The sequence below is a fragment of the Barbus barbus genome (assembly GCF_936440315.1).
Source record: "Barbus barbus genome assembly, chromosome: 24".
Classification (NCBI taxonomy): Eukaryota; Metazoa; Chordata; class Actinopteri; order Cypriniformes; family Cyprinidae; genus Barbus; species Barbus barbus.
This window is the reverse complement of record NC_136752.1, coordinates 21,575,445-21,596,725: the sequence shown is the minus strand read 5'-3', so window position 1 is coordinate 21,596,725 and position 21,281 is coordinate 21,575,445. Positions and strand designations below refer to the sequence as shown.

The window sequence follows — 21,281 nt, the reverse complement described above, 5'->3', positions numbered from 1 at the left end:
TAGTTTCATAAATGGAGTGTCATGTGTATGTCTTTTGATTCATCAAAAGCGACTCAAATCTTTTGAATCAGTTTCGTTCAAATTCATTATTCGTTCAGATTCATTCAGATTTGTTAACTTGCCCTGATTGACTCAACTGAATCATTACAAAGCAAAGAACATACAATGCATAGATGTCAGACCTTACTACGTAAAAAACGTGTTAAATTCTATGAATTATTTATTTCATTAAAAGCTTTGTTTTTATACACTTCTTATAGTAGCCAAAAAATATGTTAATTGTCCGCGAAAATCTTCTCGATTTGGTGTATCCAAACAATCAGTTTTGCTGTATTTTCCCTTGATTTTCATATGCATGTATTCATTTATGATTTATTACTGCTTGAGTATGCTTCTTAATCATCATATAGCCTATTCATATTCAAGTATTTACTCATTACTGTTACTTATATTTAGTTTATAAGTATCTACAGTGTCTAAGTATCTAAGTATCTATCTGACCATCAACGGTGCGACTGTGGAGAGAGTGAGCAGCACCAAGTTCCTGGGTGTGCACATCACAGAGGACCTCTCCTGGACTAACAACACTGTAGCACTGGCCAAGAAAGCACAGCAGCGTCTCTACTTCCTCCGCAAACTTAGAAGAGCCAGAGCCCCGGCCCCCATCATATGCACCTTCTACAGAGGCACCATCGAGAGCATCCTAACTAGCTGTATCACTGTGTGGTATGGCGCTTGCAACACATCCTGCCGCAAGTCACTTCAACACATAGTGAGAGCAGCTGAGAAGATCGTTGGTGTCTCTCTCCCCTCACTCCAGGACATCTACAGCACCCGTCTCACCCGCAAAGCCCTCCGCATTGCAGGTGGTCCCACCCACCCGACACACAGCTTCTTCAGTCAGCTGCTATCAGGGAGGAGACTGCGGAGTCTCCAGGTGAGGACCAGCAGACTGAAGGACAGCTTCTTACAACAGGCTGTCAGGAAGCTGAACTCCCTCCCGTCCTTGCCCCCCCTACCTTCCTTTACCCCGTGCAACACTGAACTTTGATACTACGACCCCCCCCCCCCCCCCCCCCCCCCCCCCCCCCCCCCCCCGTTTGACTGGTCAGTATGACTTAGCAGATAAGTGACATAATGGATATAAAGTCTGACTGTAAACACCAGTTTAGGAGGATGTAGGTTTCTACACACACATATATATATATATATATATATAATACTTGTGCTACTCTGATTCTTTACTCTTTTACTCTTCTCCTCTTTCTTCTGCTTCCACCCTCTCCTCGCATTCTGCTTACAGCTACTTTTGAGCTTTTCATTTGATATTCACTACTTCATCCCTTAGATCATTTGGAATAGGCCTACTCTGCTTTAGGACAAATGATTGAATAAGCTCTTAATTTTGTTTAAAATTACTTCCATTATAATCTTCACATTTACTTTATTGTATCACTACGTTTTATGTGATACATTTATTATTCCTTGTTTTAAAATTGATCTCTCTGTCATTACTCTTCTGCCTGGCCTTGGATCTCACTCTCAAGGTTTGTTTGGGTAATTCATTGAACAAGATTCTTAACTGTACCGAACTAATTTGTTCAGTGAAGGGGGCGTGTTCGTTCTGAAAGTCCAACCAATGAAATGCTGCTTCACAGCCCGCACTCGAATGCTATTGGCTCGCGCTACAGTCCGTCATTAAAGCACGGACGTGTGATTTCAATACGAATCGTTCTTTCGACGGATCATTCACTTAATAGATTTGTTTGACAAAAAGACTTTCACAAGAAAAGTCAACACATTTTTGTCGACAATTGAGCAGGATCTGTGAGAGTGACACATATGCATGGAGTCGCGGTCAGGATGAGGCTCCGCCTGCTCAGCGGGGTCTTCAGCTGATACTTTATGTAGTCCTGCTACAGTCGATGTATTCTGTCGGCAGACTCGTTCAGCTGACTCTGGTCAAGAAGATATATGAATGGTCAAAGTCATCGTCAGGTAAGTCACGAGAAAGGAGTTTTTAAAAAGTTGTTCGACGCCTTGCCATAGCAGTGGCTAGTCTGCTAGTTGTAAACAAGCTGGTCTTTGTCACTGGTTTCATTATTCACTTCCTATCTCGTCACTGATTTTCATAAAGTTTTTGCATATTTTTCTAATTGTGAGACCATTGTTTTACCTGCCCTTGTGTTGTATTTATGTGAACCATAACAGTGTGGGCAGTTATTATTACACTGGTAAGCACGATGAGCTCACATGAGCTACTTCTCTAATAAGCTGTATTCATATGACTAATAACCAAAATGTGGCTATTAACAAGCACTGAGTTAACTAAAAGGCACCAAGAACCGTGGCAGCTGAGAGCGTCAACAAACTTGTTTGAAAAAGTAATGTCATGCTCTGATAAGATAATGTGGTTATCTTGTTTTTCAGGTATAAAGTCTATTCCTAAGTGGAACTGGTTGGCTGTTTTCACAATGGGTAATTCAAGCGGGCACAATAACACTATGAGTATCCCACCAGGAAAAGGACCCCACCATGTGGGATCCACAGACCTGATGGTGGGCCACACAGTCCATGTAAGTGTGCACTTGAATTGTGTGTACTCAATTTGTCTGTGTCATCAGCAGATTTAAAAAATGTACTTCTATTTCTTGAAGGGTACGTTCTTGAGACTCTACTATCCGTGCCAAGCATCCGAGAATCCTCAGCTGCCAGACTGGGTCCCGTGCAGGGAGTATTTTAATGGCCTCGCAGACTTTATGAAGATAAATAGAGCACTCAGTGAAAAAATTTTTAACTACCTCTTTGGTAAGCATTTTTGGTTATTGAGTGCTGAGCTCTTTGAAAATGTCACCCAACCATGCCACTTCCTCAGCACATCTGTCACTTTGAGATGTGGTTAAAACATTGGTTGCCACTGTTGTCATGCTATGGACATTTCTGTATGTTTGTTTGCATTAGGGGCTTGTAAAATCCCAGCAGTCTGGAATGCGTCGTTTAAACCGGATGGGAAATATCCTGTTATTATTTTCTCTCATGGACTGGGAGCTTTCAGGTGTGGTTGATTTGAAGTTAAAGGCGTAAACGTGATCTAAATCCTTGAGTCAGTGTTTTGCAATGCCACTGTGTTTTTGTGTGTTGTATTTTCAGGACATTGTACTCGGCCATATGTGTTGAATTGGCGTCACAGGGCTTCATTGTTGCAGCCGTGGAGCACAGGTGCTTGCTTTCAGTTGGAATTTACTGGCTGTAAAAGCTTTTTTTTCTTTGCAACTGGACTAGTACTTTGAGATAAGAGCCTCTAACCGCAAACTACCACGATTACAACTGCTGTTCAGTAACTCTCCTTGCTCCACGCCAGTGAAAGGTTTTGTATGTTGTAATAGTCAAAGTGTGTGAGAAGAATGCAAACAATAGTATGAACTAGGTCATCACATTCTTAACCGTGTTTACCGGTGGACTGACACATAACACAGGACAGCAGGATTGGTGAAACGCTGCCTTTCAGATTATAAAACTAGGATCTCAATTCAACTAGCGTTAAAATGAATTCAAAATGGAAATACTTCATTCATAGTGTTTTTTTTATAAGTAGTAAGGTAACATTTTTTTTATAACTGCAGTAATTACTATGGAACCATTTCATATTTCCGGGCTTCTCAGAAGCGCAAGTTGTCATAGTTGAGTAAACTTCAGAATGGTGAACGGAAACTACAAATATATTTTTTTGCAATCTCATTTGTCCAAATGACAAAAACCCCAAAACAAAACACAGTAACGTTTTCATTATTCCCCAAAAAAGGAAAAAAATATCAAGTGAGTCAAATTTGCAATCACTCCCTGAACAGGTCTTTGTATTTGAAACACTCTTGTTTTATGTATTTTAATGCAAAGTCAAGAAAACAGAGTATAGTGTTATAAATGTACATAAAAAAAAAATGAAAATATTAAAAAACTTTGGAAATGTGCCATCACGGTCTGTGACAAGTGTCCATTAACTAGAAATTTGATTTTGCATCTATTAAACATTATGCATCCTCACTCTTGTTAAAATCTCAAGATCACTTGTGGTTGTGTGTTGTATTTGGTCTGTTGTATTCTTCTTTCACTAAAACGTCTTTTTAATTTCAGGGATGAATCTTCTTCTGCAACTTTTTACTTCAGAGAGAATACTGAGCCAGGAACAAAAAAGCAACCGTCATGTAACATAGCCAAGCCTGTGTCTGATAATCTAGAGGAGGTTTGGATGTACTACAGGCCGTTAAAACCGGGCGAGAATGAGTTTCCTCTAAGAAACAAGCAAGTAAGAAAATCACCTTACTCATTACTCATCTGATATCCAAAACATAGTCTTCCTATGCTAGTCACTCCCAGGACCTTTTCTGATATTTGCTTCCTGGCTAATGCACCATTGAAAGAACTGTCTGTCTGTGCTCCATGCAAACGAATCAAATTTCCTTTGTTTCAGGTAAAGCAAAGAGCAGATGAATGCATCAGAGCCTTAGATATTCTCTTTGACATCAATTCAGGAAAGTCTGTGGAGAACGTCTTACAGTGTGACTTTGATTTGTCAACAATGGAGGTGAATATTACAATAAGTTTAAACTTGATTAGTTTAATTAGCTCAGTCCTATTCTGCGGAGTGCTGATCACCTTGAGCCTTCCTGCATTTCAGAACTCCATGGACTTGTGTAGAATAGCGATTATGGGACATTCCTTCGGAGGCGCGACGGTGATCGAATGTTTGTGCAAGGATGTCAAATTCAAGTACGTTTTGAGCTGATAAGGATGTCCCGAACATATTATGACAACTATGAGTTATGAGATCTTGTGGGAAGATAATAAACATTTATCAAGCTGTCTGAGAAACGATGTTCTCAATGCGGTTGGCCTTTACTTTATCCCTCACACTGGTGTCTGTGAAAACCTCTGCAAGTTTCCTGTTTTTTTTTTTTTAGATGTGTTTTCATACATACTGGCATGCTACTTGAAATCTTGTCATGCACTCTCATAGGGAGAGTTATAATAAAAAACCTTTGAATTATATTTTTAGCATGATTTTTCAGGAACAAATTAAACTACCCAAGAAAAAGACATTCACTTGATAAACTAATTACAGTAGCATGTTGGTTTGCAAGAAGAGATTAGCACCATGTAGTTTGCAAGAAGAGATTAAAAACAAAATAATCATCAATGTTGCTTCCTAGGTGTGGTGTGGCATTGGACACCTGGATGTTTCCTCTGGACGAGGAGATCTTCCCTGGAGTGAAGCAGCCAATCTTTTTTATAAACTCTGAAAAATTCCAGTGGATTGGGAATATCATCCGTATGAGGAAGCTGGACTCTGCTATCTTTCCTAGAAAAATGATAACCATCAAGTCAGTATTTTTTTTCAAGTCAAGTTGTAATTGTCTGAACAATGTGCTTTATTTAATTGTGCTGTACTATTTTTGGCAGAGGGACGGTCCATCAGAGCTTCCCAGATTTCACATTTCTTACTGGGAACTGGATTGGAAGGCTCATGAAGCTAAAAGGAGAGATTGATCCACACATAGCCTTGGATCTGTCCAACAAAGCAACTTTGGCTTTTCTTCAACGCCACTTAAGTGGGTTATTTACCTTTTTGGGTTTGTGCATTTGCTGAACAATACATTTGTTCAGCAAGGATGAATCTAATTAATCAAACATTAAAGACAGGTTACAGAAAATTCCATTTCAAAGCAAATGCTGTTCTTTTGCACTTTTATTAAAGAATCCTGAAAAAAATGTATCACAGTTTCCACAAAAATATTAGGCAGCACAACATTGAATTCAACATAAGTGTTTCTTGAGCATCAAATCAGCATATTAGAATTTTTTATATTTTTTTATTTTGATCAAATCAATGCAGCCTTGTTAAACTTCAGATTTTCCCCCCCATAACTGACATCAGTAAATAGTTTTTTAGCAATATCTAACATATCTCTTTATTTTCTAGATATGGACAGAGACTTTAATCAGTGGGATCCTTTGATTGATGGAAAAGATGACAACTTGATTCCAGGAACCAACATTACTATACCACAGTCATCTATTTAATCGAGTATCATGAAATGTGTATCAGTACAATGATTTTGTAATCTTGAAAATGCACATGTAACAAATAGAGTCAGAAGGCTACATGTTTGAGAAAGGGCCAATCTATCATTATGCAAAATCTGTTTCTGAAATTTCATAAAAGAGACAAAATATTGGACTGCTGTGTACGAATACAATTGAATTTGCACTATGGATTAGACGGTGATCTGATGTAAATTACTTTGTGTAGTTTTTTCCTGTTTAAAAAAAAAAAAATCTATACAAGATGATTTATGAAAGGTACCACTTGCTAACAGCTACATATTTGCAAAACAGTGCAATAGACTAACTTTTTTTAAAAACTTCACCGTCCTTGGTCGTGCCTTGATGTTTTTAGTTATAGAAAGTGGGTTTTTATATCAATGCAATGTTTTCAATAAATCGGTGACTGTTACAAGGGGACAGTTAGCGGACAAGCATTTGGAAATATGAAATACCATACTGTGAAATATATTCATCATAGCCTGCTTGTTTTACCCTAACAATTTTAACAGCTGGAATGTAACCTCCGTTTTCTCGGAATCTGTTACTAAAACCTGTATTTTTCTGATTTATAAGTCAAGAGAATCCGCTTTACACTAATTTCTGGTCAGTGAAAAATGAAAAAAATTAAATTTCAGTATCTCTATGGTTTCCAGTAAAGCAGGAAAGTTGTTTATGTATATGGGATTGTTTATTATACAGAATATATGGGCTTGTTTATTAAACAATATCTGACCTTTGGTATTCGTTTTTTCCCCCCATACAGTGTCTGAATCACACAAGAAGCATTCATACAAATGCTACACACAAAAGTTGCATATTTATTAAAGAAAATTTCAACAAGTTTCCACAAAATGCAGCAAATTGCTTTTTCATCACAAATGTAAACATTTAAGAGCATTTGAACAAGCAACAAAATCCCTGGATAAAGTACAATTTAGAAACTTTGTTTCAAAATGCAATAAGGAATACAATGAAAGGCTGTGTAATAACTGAAAAAAAAAAAAAAAACAGCCTTCATCTGCAAAGAGCAATCACTAAACAGTAATGGAAAGAGAACAAAACTACAGTTCTACTCTATGAACAAGAAGTGCTTATTGTTGCTATTATGTGGTTTATGGTATTAGGTAGACAAAACACTTAATACATTAAGCTGTTGGCAATTTAAATGTGATTAACCAAAACCAAACAAACAAAAAACCACATTACATAAGTAACTTGCCTCTTAGGCTACATCAACCACCTCCTGAGAGGTTTATAATGTTTACATTAATCAATCTTCTGTTTTTCATTTTCACTCTCATATACTTCTGCCTGGGATTCTTGCAAAACACCAACAAAAATGACATCATCAGATGCGTCCTCAACCTTCAGGGTCAGATGAGTAACACGTGAATCCTCGGCGCTGGTGCAATCAGATGCATCCGACTTTTCTTGTAAACCTGTGAAGCACACTGCCATCAGTTCTCACTTCAGCCAGAAATTAAGATTTCAAATAAAAACAGTGGGACTGTTAATGATTCTCCCATTTAGATTTGCACTCAAATTACTTACTTGATTCTTCAGCATCAGCATGGATTTCTGGAGTAATTGGATCTCCCTGAAGCTGAAGTTTTCAAAAGTAAGGAATATCAATAAACACCTCACATTTGTGGTTAATGAATGAAGTATTTTAACAGCAAGCTTATAATACCGTTCCATCAGATGCAGTGTCAGACTCCGTCCCGTCACTGGTAAGGACAATAAGATCTTCAGTAACATCTATAATAAAAATAAAGAGATGCTAAACACCTACATTATTTTTGTTAATATTTAAAGACTTTAATTTGAATATGGAACGTAAACATAACGTACTATTAAACTCCTCAAGCAAGTCATCGGTTTCAAGCTCAGTCTCACACACCCTCTGTCTCTTCAAAAACATATGAAAGGAATATTTTTAGCCACTAGGTGGTGTAGGTCTTTAACAAGATAAATGAGAGAAAACACAAAACACCTCATCATGGCGAGTCACATTGAGGAAATCCATCAGTAAGTCCACTCCAGTGCTCATGTTGGCAGGATCTTCTAAAGTCACATTTTACATATTACAACAGTCAACTAATTCAAGTTTATTGGCGTTTTTATCTCCATGAAGTATGAAGTATAACCTCTTTGCTCTCCAGCTGAAGTATTTAAATCCTCTTGTGGCTCCTTGCTTTCCACCTGTTCAGGCTGAAGTACAAATAAATTGAAGGAGTGGGTTAGTAAGATTAAGTAGTTGTAAATCTCATCTCAACAGCCTTGTGTACTTACGCTCAGTATTTGAACAAGATCGTGCACTTGTGCACCTTCCTCTAGCGCATCTACAACTAAACCAAAAAATACAGACTTGTCATTTGCATTAAGGTCAAGCAGGACAACATTTTTTTTATAACCCTGATGGAATTACACACTTCAGTTTTTGTTTGAAAATAAGTCTAGCCAACCGCACATGTATGCAAGAGTTTTCACATGGACTTGATATTTCATTGTCGGATCATAGATATTCATTCAAATGCAGATTCAATAGATTTGTAGATAATTATTTCACACAGACATACAGTATTCTTCATAGAAAAAGGGCACTATGCACTATTTATAATTGAGGTCCCAATACCTTTTTTTTTTTTTTTTTAAAGTAGGTAAATCAACTAATCTCGCTCACCCTCAGAGTCTTCAACAGCGGAGCAGGACACAAACCCTGTGACTTGAGGCTGCAAGTAAACACATGTTGAGACACTGTGGGCTATGCCAGTGGTTCTCAAACCTGTCCTGGAGTACCCCCAGCCCTGCACATTTTGTATGTCTCCCTCATCTATCACACCTGATTCAACTCATCAGCTCATTAGTGGAGACTGCAAGACCTGAAGTGGGTGTATCGGATATAGGGAGACATACAAAATGTGCAGTGCTGAGGGTACTTCATGGAGAGGTTTGAGAACCACTGGGCTATGCGATTGTTATTGGTCAACTGTATTTGTATTTGCTTTTGATTGGTACAACAGCATCAAACTGTACCTGGTCTGCATGTTCATCACCTGGATCCATTTGGTCAATTTGTTGCTCTTCACCTTTACATATTATAAAATGCAACAATTTTGAACAATTTTGCACTTGTGATTAATACTATGCAACCAATTAATAACACCACAGTATATTTAAATGTGTATAAAGTGTATACATTTTGTCCTCTACCTCAGAGGTCCCCAACCACCAGGTCGCGACCCACTACCGGGCCGTGGAAGAATTCCTACTGGGTCGCGAGAACGTTTGGGGGAAAATGTGAAGAGATATGACGCCCTGTTATTTATTGTGCGTAAATGATTTGTCTAATTATTCTGTATTTTCGTTGTATGCGATTGATATCGAGTAGCAATTTGACAATTTCATGTTAAATTAGTAAATAAAAGATAGTAAATAAAAGGGTTTAAACGGATCGCAGTTGATCAAATCTGTATGCCGCGCTGTCTGAAACACGTCTCTTTGCTTGTGCGCGCTCCGGGTGTGTGCCAGTACAGCACAAGCATAGAGACGTGTTTCAGACAGCGCGGCATACCGATTTGATTCCTCTTTCATTTATCCCTGCGTTTAAGATACATATGCATGGGGGGGGGGGGGGGGGGGGGGGGGGGGGGGTTGCAGTTACATCGCAATACTGGAAATATTTCTGTTTTAAACCATGAAGGTGAGCCAATGAATATCACAACAGCAACGTGCAAACTTTGCTCAATAGCTATGCCGCTGAACGTCTTAACTTCAGTCATACAGAAAGTAAAAAAAAAAAAAAAACTGATGGAGTTTTCTAACGCTGCATTAACAGCGCATATTCTCAAGAGACTAGAGACGAATATACTTCAGCATGTGCTGATAACAGTATAAATGAATCGACCCGTTTTAAAAACCATCCACAACAACAAACCGTAACCTGTCCGCGGTTCAAAGAATGTTGGAAACCCCTGCTCTACCTTACGTAGTATGTGATGCAGTAATATTGTAAATGTATACAAACACTTACCATTTGGTTCTTTTGACTCTGAGGTGACAACAGTTCCATATTCTGTATCTTCCGCCTGATGTGATCAGAGGTAGAATTGGTTGTTACACACCATTCTCAACTGCTGAAAACATTCTGCGTACCAGTTAAACGTCCATTTACCTTTGAAGGACTACTCTTCAATGCAGTGTGTTTCTCCTTGGTTACTTCATCTACAAAACATTTTATGCATTCAAGGATCTTAAATGGTTATTTCAGGTGAAAAGGTGATCAGAAACAAAGAAAATGGAGAAAAAAAAGCTGTGCCATTCCAAGGCACTGGTGGGGTAAAATAACAAGTAGGACTGCATCAGACATTTTTCCTTAAAATATAACAAAATATAATACTTACCACTTGGAACTACAGCTTCAGTGCATGAAGTCTGCAATTAAAATCCTGGATGAGTAAAAAATGCTTTTTGATAAACAAAAATTGATTTCAGCATTCCACACCTGCAATGGCTTGTCTGGAAGAATTTCAAAGATGTTGAGAGGATCTACTACCACCTCAGAATCATGTTCCACAAGCAACACCTGAAGAACCAAAAAAAAAAAAAAAAAAAAAAAAAAAAAAAAGTGCAAGTTTGAAGATGAATCTGAATTTAGACAAAAAAAAAAAAAACATTTCTTTACCAGAAAACAACAAAAGCAGCTCTTAAAAAGTGTGAATGAGAAGATAAATAAATACTCACCAATGCAGCGTCTTCAGAGCTTTTTAAAATTCGTGCTCTGCACCAATTTCTTCTTACGTGAGACCATATCACACATTCTGACCCAGCAGGCTTTTTCTCTGTTGCTCGCCTTAAATAGCCCAAGTCTAAAAAAGATAAAAAAAATTTAAAGAATATATAAAATTTAATAATAATAATAATAATACAAATAAAATAAAAGGAGACCTCTTGCATAGTGAACATTGTATATCTGAAAGCTGTACGTCACATTCAGGCTTACCTGATTGAATGATCTCAAATGATGGCGACTCTGGTTCTTCAACAATGCATAATTGAGAATCGGTGTTATTCATCAAGAAGGTATCGATATTCTCTGAGGAATTACTAGCTATAGCTCCCTCAGAGTGCTGTGGCAAAACTACAGGAAAAGGCGTTGGGTCTGTCGCTTTAGCAAAAGCATGCTGGTTTGTTGTGTCTGATGGACTTGTGAAAGCTGAAGCACCTTCCGTGACACATATGGTTTCATGGTCCTCTTGTGCATCAGAGAGCACTATACTCAATGCATCAGGTGAGGCAACATCTTCAGTAATCATCTCGAGTGGCTCATCCTGAGTTTCATTTCCAACTTTTGTACTTGTCAGTAAATCGAGGTGATCTTGTTCAGAGTGCTGCATTTCGAGAAGTGAGGAGCAGGTTTCATTGTCAGCATGGTCAGTGTCTGAATCATGGATAACTACTGATTCAATATTACCTTCAGTAGCCACAAAAGCATCGGTGGACACCACATTTGCTCCACTCAAGAGTTCAACAGATGGAGTTTCAGGACTTCGACTTTTCCAATAGCTTCTCATGATATCATTGATGACAACACCATTACAATCCAGCTTGATGAAGTATGGCATTTCAGAGTTCCCCGTTTTCTCAACAGTGATATTTAAAAGCTTGTCATTAACTAGCTCAAAGAACACATCATCTGCCTCTTCAGCCCAGAAACCCTTGGAAAGATCAAAAGCTTCAAGCTGGCAGTCGAATGCCTGAGGGGGCACATCTGATAGCTCGGGTGGAAGTGCTTTAACATCACCTATATTGACTTTTGCTTCATTTCCATAGTCAACAAAGGTTATGGACAGTGTGTCAAGGTCCCTAGATGTAACTTTAGCTCGATACCACAAATTATCTTCAGTGAAAAGAGCAATGCAAGCACTTCCAACTGGCAGAGATTCCTCACTCAAAGACTCTCCTGATGCATTACCAGCATTCTGTAACACCTCTGAAATCTCTTGAAGTTTGTCCGTTGTTGCATACTGGCACCAGAAGAGCGGAGGACCCTTGATGAATGAGGTGTATCCAGTGATTATTTGACCAGCTAATATGTCAGGGTTCTTATAATAGGTACAGACCTTAATTTCAGATGTCTGCTTGACACCTGGGCTCGTAAGCTCAGCTGCTGTTGTAGCACCATCCTTGCAGGTGGATCCCAACACTACACCATTAACATCAAGTTTCACTTCCCAAACGGTGCCTGACATTTTCACAAACGTGCACATGATCTTTTCAACGTTTTGTTCAATTACCTGTTTGAAGTTGGGTGCAAGTTCTTGGTCTCCACTCTCAACATTGAGTTTATGTACAGAGCAGTGGATGCCGTACCTAGGAAACGAAGCAAATGATTGGTCAAGATGACATATTTTTGAAGCAGGAATTGTAGCCGTGTTTCCAAAGTCAACAAATTCTACGTCAATTGTGTCACCAAGGTTTTTTCTTACTGCTGCACGGTACCAGGAGTTATCTTCAGGAAACACTGCACAAACCACGTCTCCCTCATGAATATCACTGGGATCAATGTTGGCGCACCTTGACTGGTCAGCATTCAATTTCTCCACAAGCGAATAAATTTCATCTTCATCAGTTGCAACCTGAACAAAGAAGCTACAAGGGCTATTGCAATGAGAGATGAATACCTCAGCTTCTAGACCTGGTTTTATTATTTTCACTGGGAGTGCGGATTCATTAAGAAGAACCTGGGACTTGGGCTTAACACCATCAGTTTTGTCAGATGTACAAGGGTGACACACATCAGCTCTATCACTGGACTTTCTTTGTGGTTCAAGCTGTTTCTGGGAATTACGCAATGTCCCAGAATCTCTTGTTGGTTCTAGTCCACCATTTGTATGGAATCCCCACTTGCTCCGTGGCTGTTTTGATTCAACATTACCGTGTTGTGCTGCATAACTTTCACAGGACTGTGGAAGTTGATCCACGAAATCTCGCTTCAGGCCACTTTCCTTCATATGGGTTGCCCCACTTTGTGCACTTCTGTTCTTTGAACCATATCCTTTGAATGCGCTTGGTTCATTTCTATGGATTTCATTGCGAAACTTCTGTCTGATCAGTGCATTCACTTGAGTTTTTCCCTCATATAGTTCCACCAAAAGCTTTCCTCCTGGATCTTTTGCCACGATCAAAGCAGTGAAACAATGACTGTCGGCAAAATTCCGAAACCAATTTCCAACTTCACATGGCACATCTTCAGGCATATCTGAGAGCCCACATTCAATTGCCTGCACTGGGACGGACATAATCTCTCCTGCTTCAATTGGAACTGGAAGCAAGTCTGACTTGTCAACTTCCAATGTGTCGCCATAATCCACAAAATTGACCACAACTGATGGTTTTGAAGACTTTATTTGGCCTCTGTACCAAAGTCCATCCGTGTATTTTGCAAAGCAAACGGTTCCAAAAGTCTGAGGACACTTGGTTACCTCTAGCTGACGGCATAGGGTGTTGACCTTGTTTGAAAGTTTCTCAATCTCCTCTGAATTCCTGGCAAGATGGCAAAAGAACTGAGTGACACTTTTCACACAGGTGATACTCACTTCCTCTTCACATCCAGTCTTGACTCCATGTGTGGAGTAATAGTAGGTGTCCAGGCGAAAGGGTGGAAGTGGAGCTTTCTTAGAGGGTGCACGATCAGCTAGACGTCTTTGGACAAGGAGATTGCAAACGCTTTGGAATGGCGTCTCCAAGTCTACCACATTGAACACAACTTTCTGGGAGTCATACATTACAGCAAATATGGTGCATTTTAGGGGCACATTCATGGACGCTGCTGTGTCAACAAACTCTTGAAACTGCAATGTGGCTTCAGGGCTCCAGTCTAAAGCAGAGTGAGATACTGGGTGGATCAGGTTATACAAACTGCATCGAAAGGCTTGTCCTTTCATCTTCAAGAATGCTGGAGTGATCTTTCGAAGATCTTCAACAGCAACCTTCTTTGTCTGTCCGTAGTCAATGAACAAGACATCAACATGAGGTTTTTGGTGCTTTTGAATGACTAAGGCTCTGTACCATATCCCAGTTTCAGGATGACGGGCAACACAAGCGGCTTCCAAAGGTGGCTGAAATTCACTATGAGCATAGAAACGCTGAATGTCTTGCATTAGCACTTCTAAACATGCTGCATTTCTGGCTTTTTGACACCAGAAGTCATTTGGACTCTCAATGTAGGATACTGTCACCTCCAGTGAGCTTCCAATGGGAAACAAGTATTCCTTGAAAGCAGATGCACTTTCTGTTATGGCAGAAGAACTGGAAGGCGTTTGAGGCCGAGCTCCTGTCAAGAATACACCAGAGGTGTGTGTGGTTTTTAAACCACAGGATCTCGTGGCAGAATTATCCACAAAGCTCTTTTCACTGTCTGCAAAATCTGCATTGCACAAGAACTTGCTCACATCATTTTCTCCACCTAAACTCGGATCCACTAACTGAACCATGTGAGTGTCTTGATGTTTTTCTTTAACATGCAAATCAAGTACTCTGTCTTCGACGAGTTTCGAAAAGAACAATGTAGCCCTCTCATCCCAATGTTTCAGTCTGGATTTAATGCCATAGAGGCAGCACTTCACTGCCACAGCAGGCAGCTGCTGAAATCTCAGAGGCAACTGTCGGAGATCAAAACAATCAACAAGTTCTGTGTTGCCATAGTCAAGGAAGTAAACTTCTGCTTTCTTGTCAACTACCTTATAGATAGCTGCTCTATAGAACACACCATCTTGGGCTCTAGCTGCACAGAGGAGACCAACAACAGGCTTTCTTATCAATCCGTCAGCGCTTGTTGGATCACTGTACAGATTTCCGAGGCCATTCATTAGCTGATTGAATTCATCGGCATATCGCTGAGTTTGAATCCAAAACTTTCCAGGGCTCTCAACATGCTGTACAATGGCCACATGTGACGTGTTAAGTGTGAGACTTTCTGTGAAAAAGACCGGTTTGTTCCCTTTAAGGTCAGAATAGGTTTCATCAATGTGTGCAGCCATGGTCGTCTCCAAAATCTTGCTCTTTTGAGACAATGGGCTCTTCTGAACAGCAAAGTCTGTAAGGGTCATATCAGAATCCAATGAACATTTCTGTTTCAGTTCAAACAGTTTGTTGATGTTTGTGTTCTCCTCTCCGTAAAGCGTGACATAGTGGACACCTTCAGAAAGGCTTTGATACTGAAACTTGGCGATCACTGTGCGGTTGAGCAGGAGAGATTTCAGGTAATCAATCTGTGAAGCAGTCCAACCAATACCTCTGTCAGCTATTCCATGAAGGGAGCATACGTACGTTACGACAGGCATCCTGAAGAATTCTGGGGCTAGTGGTCGGACGTTCTCAACTTGAACAAACTGTTTCTTCCCATAATCCACCTGCAAAATTTCAACCACATTGTTGGCAGACATGACCTGCTGCAGCACAGAACGATACCACTTGCTGTCACTTCCTCTTGATGCACACGGGCTGCCTAAATTCTCAGGTCTTGCAAAATTACATCCAACTCTTCCCTCGTAATGCTGAGTTATCTGTTCAGTTAACTTTTTCAGCTCCTGAGAGAAAACCTTAAGCTGACAGAATATTCGGAATGGACTTGTTACTTCTGTGACCACAACAGTCTCAACAGTATCGGTTTGCAGCTCGGGGTACATGTAGGCCTGCTGCTTCTCTATTTGCTCAATGACCTCAATCGGTTTGGCCCTAATTGAAGAAATTCTCTGAGGTTCTCCAGTTCCACTGTTGGCCTGCAAAGATCTGGCAACAAACTCCTTGAACCGATCACTGTACAACTTCTTGGCAAAGCCCATTTCAAACATCTGTCTGGACAGGCAAGGAATGTCAAGTAGGAATGTTCGATGGGGCACAAGAACATCTTGAACCGTGGCATTGACTCTTCGACCACAGAAAGTCTTCATGAACTCTAAGGCCATTGCTGACCATTTGTTTTCAGGAGACAGTGGCAGGACATTGGCAAGAACACAGAATTCAACTTCAGGGGGAAGATAGAAAAAGTCACTTTTGCCCCATGCTAAAGTGTTTACAGTAGCACGCAGCGTTCTGCCTTCATCAATTAAAAACACGCTGTACTCGTCAGTCTCTCTGGACACTATACGGGCTCTGTACCATGTTTCGTACACTCGTACGAGGCACAAGTCACCAGGGTTTCCATCCGATTCACAAAAACTCTCTCTGGGGTATTGAATCTCCTTTTTCAGTTGCTGATAAGCAAATTTTCGGTCTTGATCAAAATTCCCCCAAAACTCTACCAGAACACATGCCGGGTTCAGGTTTACTCTGGTAATGAGGACGGGTACATTTGAACCCGTAGATGGGAGTCCCGGAATAGAACACATTGTGATTACTTCAGTGACTCACTCACTCCAGTGTCTAGGTGTATCTAGAAAGAAAGGAGCACAGTAAGAGAAAAAAAATTAATACCGGTCCATAATCAAAGTCTAAAAAACCCAGTTTCACATTACCCTATAGCTACTTACTCTACACACAAATTTTTGCAGCCAAATGTTAATTCATTTTTTTTTTTTTTACTGTAAATTGTACAGCACTAGGCAGGAAACATCCAACAGTGCAATACAACCAATGTCTAGATTTTAAACTACAATTTATATGTACAAAAGAAAGTAGGCCTATGTTTTAGGTTTTTCAAGGTTACATTAAATATAGCACTAAGGGACAGGAAAAAGGACAAATGCACTCTGGAAATACACTTTATACTGTACAACTTTTGTTTATGGACTTTTAACATGACATGAGACAATATGCCTATGAACATTAGCCTAACCTGTAGTTTACCTCATATCATATCTATATCATCTATAGTATAAAAAGTTAACAGTATAAAACTACCCAAGTGTAAATAGAAAAACTTAATCGACTTTTCTCACAGATGAGATTACGGTTTACAGACAACAGCTGCAGCCTCTGATTGCATTATATAGTTAACTTATGTATAGTCTTACAATTCAAATACACTTCACATAAAATTAAAATAGCACAGTAAACTTCAACTTCGCATTTTGCGTCAGCTGTGTCAATTTGAACAGACCTTAGACAATTCCCGAAAATCACTTCAGATAAAGTTAACTTAATGTTAGCATCAGGTCAGTCAGGATGCCAGAACAGCGAGAATAAAACGCAGCAAGTAACTGGTTTTATACATGATACAGCTTACTTCCTCAAAAAGACCATTGGATTTAATAAACTCAACTGTAAACCATTAATGGTTTCCAAGTTGTGGCTTTCCTTTACTTAGCTGTCTGCGAACGCCTAAAACGCCACCACTTCGACTTGTCAATTATTTTATACAGCACACACATCTGCATGAAACAAACATTTACGACAAACACTCACCACTTCAGGGTATAACGTTATTCCGCTTTTATTTCAGTGAGGACCAACGACATCTTGGCTTCTTGTCAGCCGTCGAGGAGGATCAATGGCGAAGAACCGAAAATGGATTTTCACCCCGTGATACAGTAGTTTTAGAGAACAACTAAGTTACTGTTATACAAAAAAAAATCGAGAAAACGACCAACTTATGTATCCGATAATTAAACGAAGAAATTATGAGATACGTAACTAGATGCCACTGCTGTTTCGCGCCTCGTTCTCGCGCGTTCAGCTGATTGGCTCATTTATGGTCAGACGGAAGTTCATTAAAAGACGGAGGCGACCATATTTAACGAAGTTTAATTTCTAATCCAATGCAAGATATTTAATTATTAACCATTAAAGTATTGCATTACTATAAAATGGAGATGCTGTAATCGAATTAATTTCTGGTGAAAAATATGGGGCTACATTAGTCTGTTTTTTTTTTTTTTACTCATCTCTAAAACAACTTTTGGAAAACCAAAATCATATAAATGCAGTTCCTGAAAAAATTGCGAAAGGTCTATCTTTAAAAAAAAAAAAAAAAACGTAATACAATATATGAACTTATATGCAATATAATATTAATTACCAATGAAATGTGAATCCAAAATAAAATGCTTACCAGTCAAATCCAAAACAAAAGTTTTTGTTTACATAATATGTGTGTGCACAATGTATAATTATGTACAACCACATGCATGTATACATTGAATAATGTTATGCTTATACATTAAATATTTATATATCGTATAAAATATGTATAAGCACGTAAATATTTCCAAAATATATACTGTGTATTTTTATATACATAATAAATATGCACAGTACACATACATATATTATGGGAAAAAAATTATATTTTGGATGAAATTAATTATTCAAAAGAACTAATTTTAATTATAAAACCTAGCTGATTATAACTAGTTTGCATGTATAATAAAATGTGCAAATAAGACAACAGGCAGTTATATTAAAAAAGAAAATCACTGATTTAATAAAACAAATGCTGATGAACAAATACCATTATTCAATATTTACAGAAAACTCATTTAAAAATACATTAGGTCAATACATAAGACTTCAGGCCAAGTAATGAACACTGTTCAACAGGTATTTTTTTGTACAACAATCATTACTTAATGGGGTAAAGTGAGAAGGACAATGGGTGCAAGAATATAACAGAATTGACTATTTCAGTGGGTCTGTGTTTATCCCGTACTTCTCTTTGAGAAGTTTCAGCTGCTCCTCCTTTTTCTTCGTGTCCATTTTTTGGAAAGCCTTGAAAAAAAAAAATTGTTAACTTTAGAGTTTATCACACTCTATAGTCACGGTTTATCATCACCATTTTAATTTTTAGTTAACTACTCCTTTAACATACAATGAAACATTTTAATTTCACATTCCATAAAGTTAGTGTCTGAATCAAAGGCTTAACAGTTATACTCACCCTGTTTGCATTATAGTACAATACAACTAAGTATCTGTTGCAGACGTTGAATCCAGAAAGGTGATCACAGGCATTTTTGGCATCAAAGATGTCTTCATATATAACATAGGCTGTTCCTCTTGTTTCTGGTGTGTTCCCACTAAAACAATCAAAGAACCCTCAGTTACTCAGTCAGCTTACAAACAGAAACATGATTAATAGCACATAATCAGTACTTCAGTCCGTCAGTGTCCGCTGTGTAAATATGAGAAATACACTGATACTCACACTCTGATTTGACGAATTGGCCCATACTTTCCAAAGATGTCATACATCTCCTCTGCGGTGATCTTGTATGGAAGGTTACGAATATACAACATCCTGTTCACCTCTGGAGGCAAACGAATCTGAAACATGCCAGCAAAGACAAATATTAACATACACATACATGGAATTAAAGTTATAGTTTCAAATTATTAAAACACAAGCCACGCAGCCATTTAAAGAATTTGAACGTTCTCAAGTGCTTCAAATGCTGATTAATTATGAAAGATGGACGCACTATGGTAGAGGTTTTGAACACCTTTCATGTTATACAGCTACTTGTCTGTCTTTGATGTAATTGATCACGGTTATACCAGGACAACAACAATAAACATCAATCTTCAATGTACTGATTAGCCATTTGGAGCCAAACACTACCAACATCACGATCATCTGAACGTTTGAACCAAATCTAGACTTACATTCGCTCGTTTAGCTGCTTGCATCGCCATGGCTGGATCTTTTTAAAGGAAACAACTCAAACTTTACAACAAAAAAAACCTTTACAAGTAGAAATAAGCAGCAGCTAGCACAAGCTAAGTAGCTGCGCAGAGCGCACGTCACAATGTTTCATGGCGCAGTGCGATGACGTCCTTTCGGGAAGGCTGCGGCCAGGTTACTTCAAGCGGCGATTCCACTCGTTTCGATATAAAAACATATTATAAAGTATATCCAGCAGTTCTCCAAAGCATCAGTGTGAACTGATGTCCATCAAAGAATGTAATTTGTCAGAAATTCAAGTATCTTATTTAGGTGTTGTTATAACAAAAAAAAAAAAAAATGAATGAGAAAGATGCTCCTTAAATTTTAATCCATTAATTGAGAGTACTCAGAAAAAACTGAATATGTGGCTCCAACTTGATCTCTCACTGAAGGGAAGACTCTTACTAGCCAAAGCTGAAGGTTAACATATGCTGCTCTCTCTTTGAATGTTGACACTGCCATTCTTAAAAAACTGATACAATGCTTCTCAACTTTGTTTGGAAGAATAAAACTCATTTTATTAGAAAATCTGTATTTATGAACACCATTGAGAAAGGGGGTTTAAACTTTCTTGATTTCACCACTTTAAACAACACCTTTAAAATAAATTGGATAAAAAACTGTATCAATAAGCCCTCATCTATATGGAATCTGATCCCTGATGTTGTTTTTTCCAAAAGTGGTTTAAGTTTCTTATTAATCTGTAACTATAACATCATGAAAATCCCTGCCAAATGATCTCTTTTTCATAGGCAAATGTTATTAGCTTAACACAATTTTACACCTCACTCGTATCTAATCTGGAATAACAAGAATCTACTGTATAAACACAAATCTCTCTTTTTTTTAATTGGTTTAAAAATTGTATTGTTTTTGTGTCTCAACTTTTCAATCAAAATAGTTCAATCTGTAATTACTCTGAGTTTTTAGCTAAGCATGGAATTCCTGTTCGTCTGAAAGAGTTTGTAATTGATGCTGACGCAGTGCCACATGAGTTCTCATGCTTTTTAGAGCTCTTTCTTTTCCAATCTCATGTCACTCAGTGGATCTTTGTAAAACATTTGTTGGAAAACAGTGCCTTTCGTCATCCAAGTCAAAAAAACTATAAGAAAATAAGAGTTTTGTTTCAGATGGAGTCTATTTCTGTGCCTTATGTAATCTCTTATTGGAATGGTTTAGTAAGTGATATTCCCAGGAAGAAAGTTTGGTCATTACCTCACAAATATTTAATTATTAACAAAATGAGAGAAATTGCATTTAAGTTGATTCATAGAATTGACCCGGATAAGTGCTCTCTCTTAAAAGACTTGAGAATGATATTAATACCAACTGTTCTTTCTGTTTAGAAAACAATGAAACATTACATTTATTCTGGAATTGTGTAAGAGACACAACATCATTTTGGTCTGACATTCTTGACTTTATCAAATGTTTTGAGTTTACTTCTAGCAATGTCATTTTTGGCTTTCATGAACGTGAAAAAAAGTGATGCTTATTTTATAAACCTTATTTTCCT

At 38.4% G+C, this 21,281-nt stretch overlaps 3 protein-coding genes across 7 annotated transcripts; 1 reads left to right on the top strand and 2 right to left on the bottom strand.

The window, feature by feature from the left end:
- Positions 1-1,677: 1,677 nt before the first annotated feature.
- Positions 1,678-6,839, top strand: pla2g7 (phospholipase A2, group VII (platelet-activating factor acetylhydrolase, plasma)). Its single transcript, XM_079375432.1, has 11 exons — positions 1,678-1,998; positions 2,431-2,576; positions 2,658-2,808; positions 2,962-3,055; positions 3,151-3,219; positions 4,132-4,303; positions 4,469-4,582; positions 4,676-4,767; positions 5,208-5,378; positions 5,458-5,606; positions 5,978-6,839. The coding sequence occupies exons 1-11, from the start codon at positions 1,926-1,928 to the stop codon at positions 6,076-6,078; spliced, it is 1,332 nt and encodes a 443-aa protein (XP_079231558.1). The 5' UTR covers positions 1,678-1,925; the 3' UTR covers positions 6,079-6,839.
- On the bottom strand, positions 6,775-17,781 carry tdrd6a (tudor domain containing 6a). 5 transcript variants are annotated; one of them, XM_079375428.1, is made up of 16 exons: positions 17,509-17,777; positions 11,105-16,537; positions 10,846-10,970; positions 10,607-10,687; positions 10,506-10,536; positions 10,277-10,326; positions 10,136-10,190; positions 9,139-9,191; positions 8,786-8,834; positions 8,395-8,450; positions 8,250-8,313; positions 8,096-8,166; positions 7,954-8,011; positions 7,793-7,860; positions 7,654-7,705; positions 6,775-7,541 (listed from the first exon to the last, which is right to left on the bottom strand). In XM_079375428.1, exons 2-16 carry the CDS (start codon positions 16,491-16,493, stop codon positions 7,369-7,371), a joined length of 6,375 nt encoding a protein of 2,124 aa, XP_079231554.1. In that variant the 5' UTR covers positions 16,494-16,537; positions 17,509-17,777; the 3' UTR covers positions 6,775-7,368. The 5 variants fall into 5 exon arrangements, 4 of the variants coding, with proteins under 4 accessions (XP_079231554.1, XP_079231556.1, XP_079231555.1 ...); XM_079375429.1 differs by having other exon boundaries at positions 6,804-7,541; positions 7,954-8,005; XM_079375431.1 differs by having other exon boundaries at positions 6,893-7,541; positions 7,793-7,829; positions 17,509-17,781.
- A 723-nt stretch (positions 17,782-18,504) lies between these two features.
- On the bottom strand, positions 18,505-19,864 carry LOC306843825 (splicing factor 3B subunit 6-like). Its single transcript, XM_079375508.1, has 4 exons — positions 19,705-19,864; positions 19,247-19,365; positions 18,980-19,118; positions 18,505-18,810 (listed from the first exon to the last, which is right to left on the bottom strand). Exons 1-4 carry the CDS (start codon positions 19,732-19,734, stop codon positions 18,721-18,723), a joined length of 378 nt encoding a protein of 125 aa, XP_079231634.1. The 5' UTR covers positions 19,735-19,864; the 3' UTR covers positions 18,505-18,720.
- Positions 19,865-21,281: the final 1,417 nt, after the last annotated feature.

What these genes read in the sequence shown, in the direction of transcription:
- pla2g7 (XM_079375432.1), top strand. Translation starts at nt 1,926, where the DNA reads ATGTATTCTGTCGGCAGACTCGTTCAGCTGACTCTGGTCAAGAAGATA. An exon ending in CATGGACTGGGAGCTTTCAG is followed by an intron (nt 3,056 to 3,150) that starts GTGTGGTTGATT and finishes TTGTATTTTCAG; the next exon opens with GACATTGTACTCGGCCATAT. An exon ending in TTGATTTGTCAACAATGGAG is followed by an intron (nt 4,583 to 4,675) that starts GTGAATATTACA and finishes CCTGCATTTCAG; the next exon opens with AACTCCATGGACTTGTGTAG.
- tdrd6a (XM_079375428.1), bottom strand. Translation starts at nt 16,493, where the DNA reads ATGTGTTCTATTCCGGGACTCCCATCTACGGGTTCAAATGTACCCGTC. An exon ending in GTGATGAACATGCAGACCAG is followed by an intron (nt 8,835 to 9,138) that starts GTACAGTTTGAT and finishes GTTTACTTGCAG; the next exon opens with CCTCAAGTCACAGGGTTTGT. An exon ending in CTTGCTTGAGGAGTTTAATA is followed by an intron (nt 7,861 to 7,953) that starts GTACGTTATGTT and finishes TTTTTATTATAG; the next exon opens with ATGTTACTGAAGATCTTATT.
- LOC306843825 (XM_079375508.1), bottom strand. Translation starts at nt 19,734, where the DNA reads ATGGCGATGCAAGCAGCTAAACGAGCGAAT. An exon ending in AAGCAGCTAAACGAGCGAAT is followed by an intron (nt 19,366 to 19,704) that starts GTAAGTCTAGAT and finishes GGCATGTTTCAG; the next exon opens with ATTCGTTTGCCTCCAGAGGT. An exon ending in TGTACTATAATGCAAACAGG is followed by an intron (nt 18,811 to 18,979) that starts GTGAGTATAACT and finishes TTTTTTTTCAAG; the next exon opens with GCTTTCCAAAAAATGGACAC.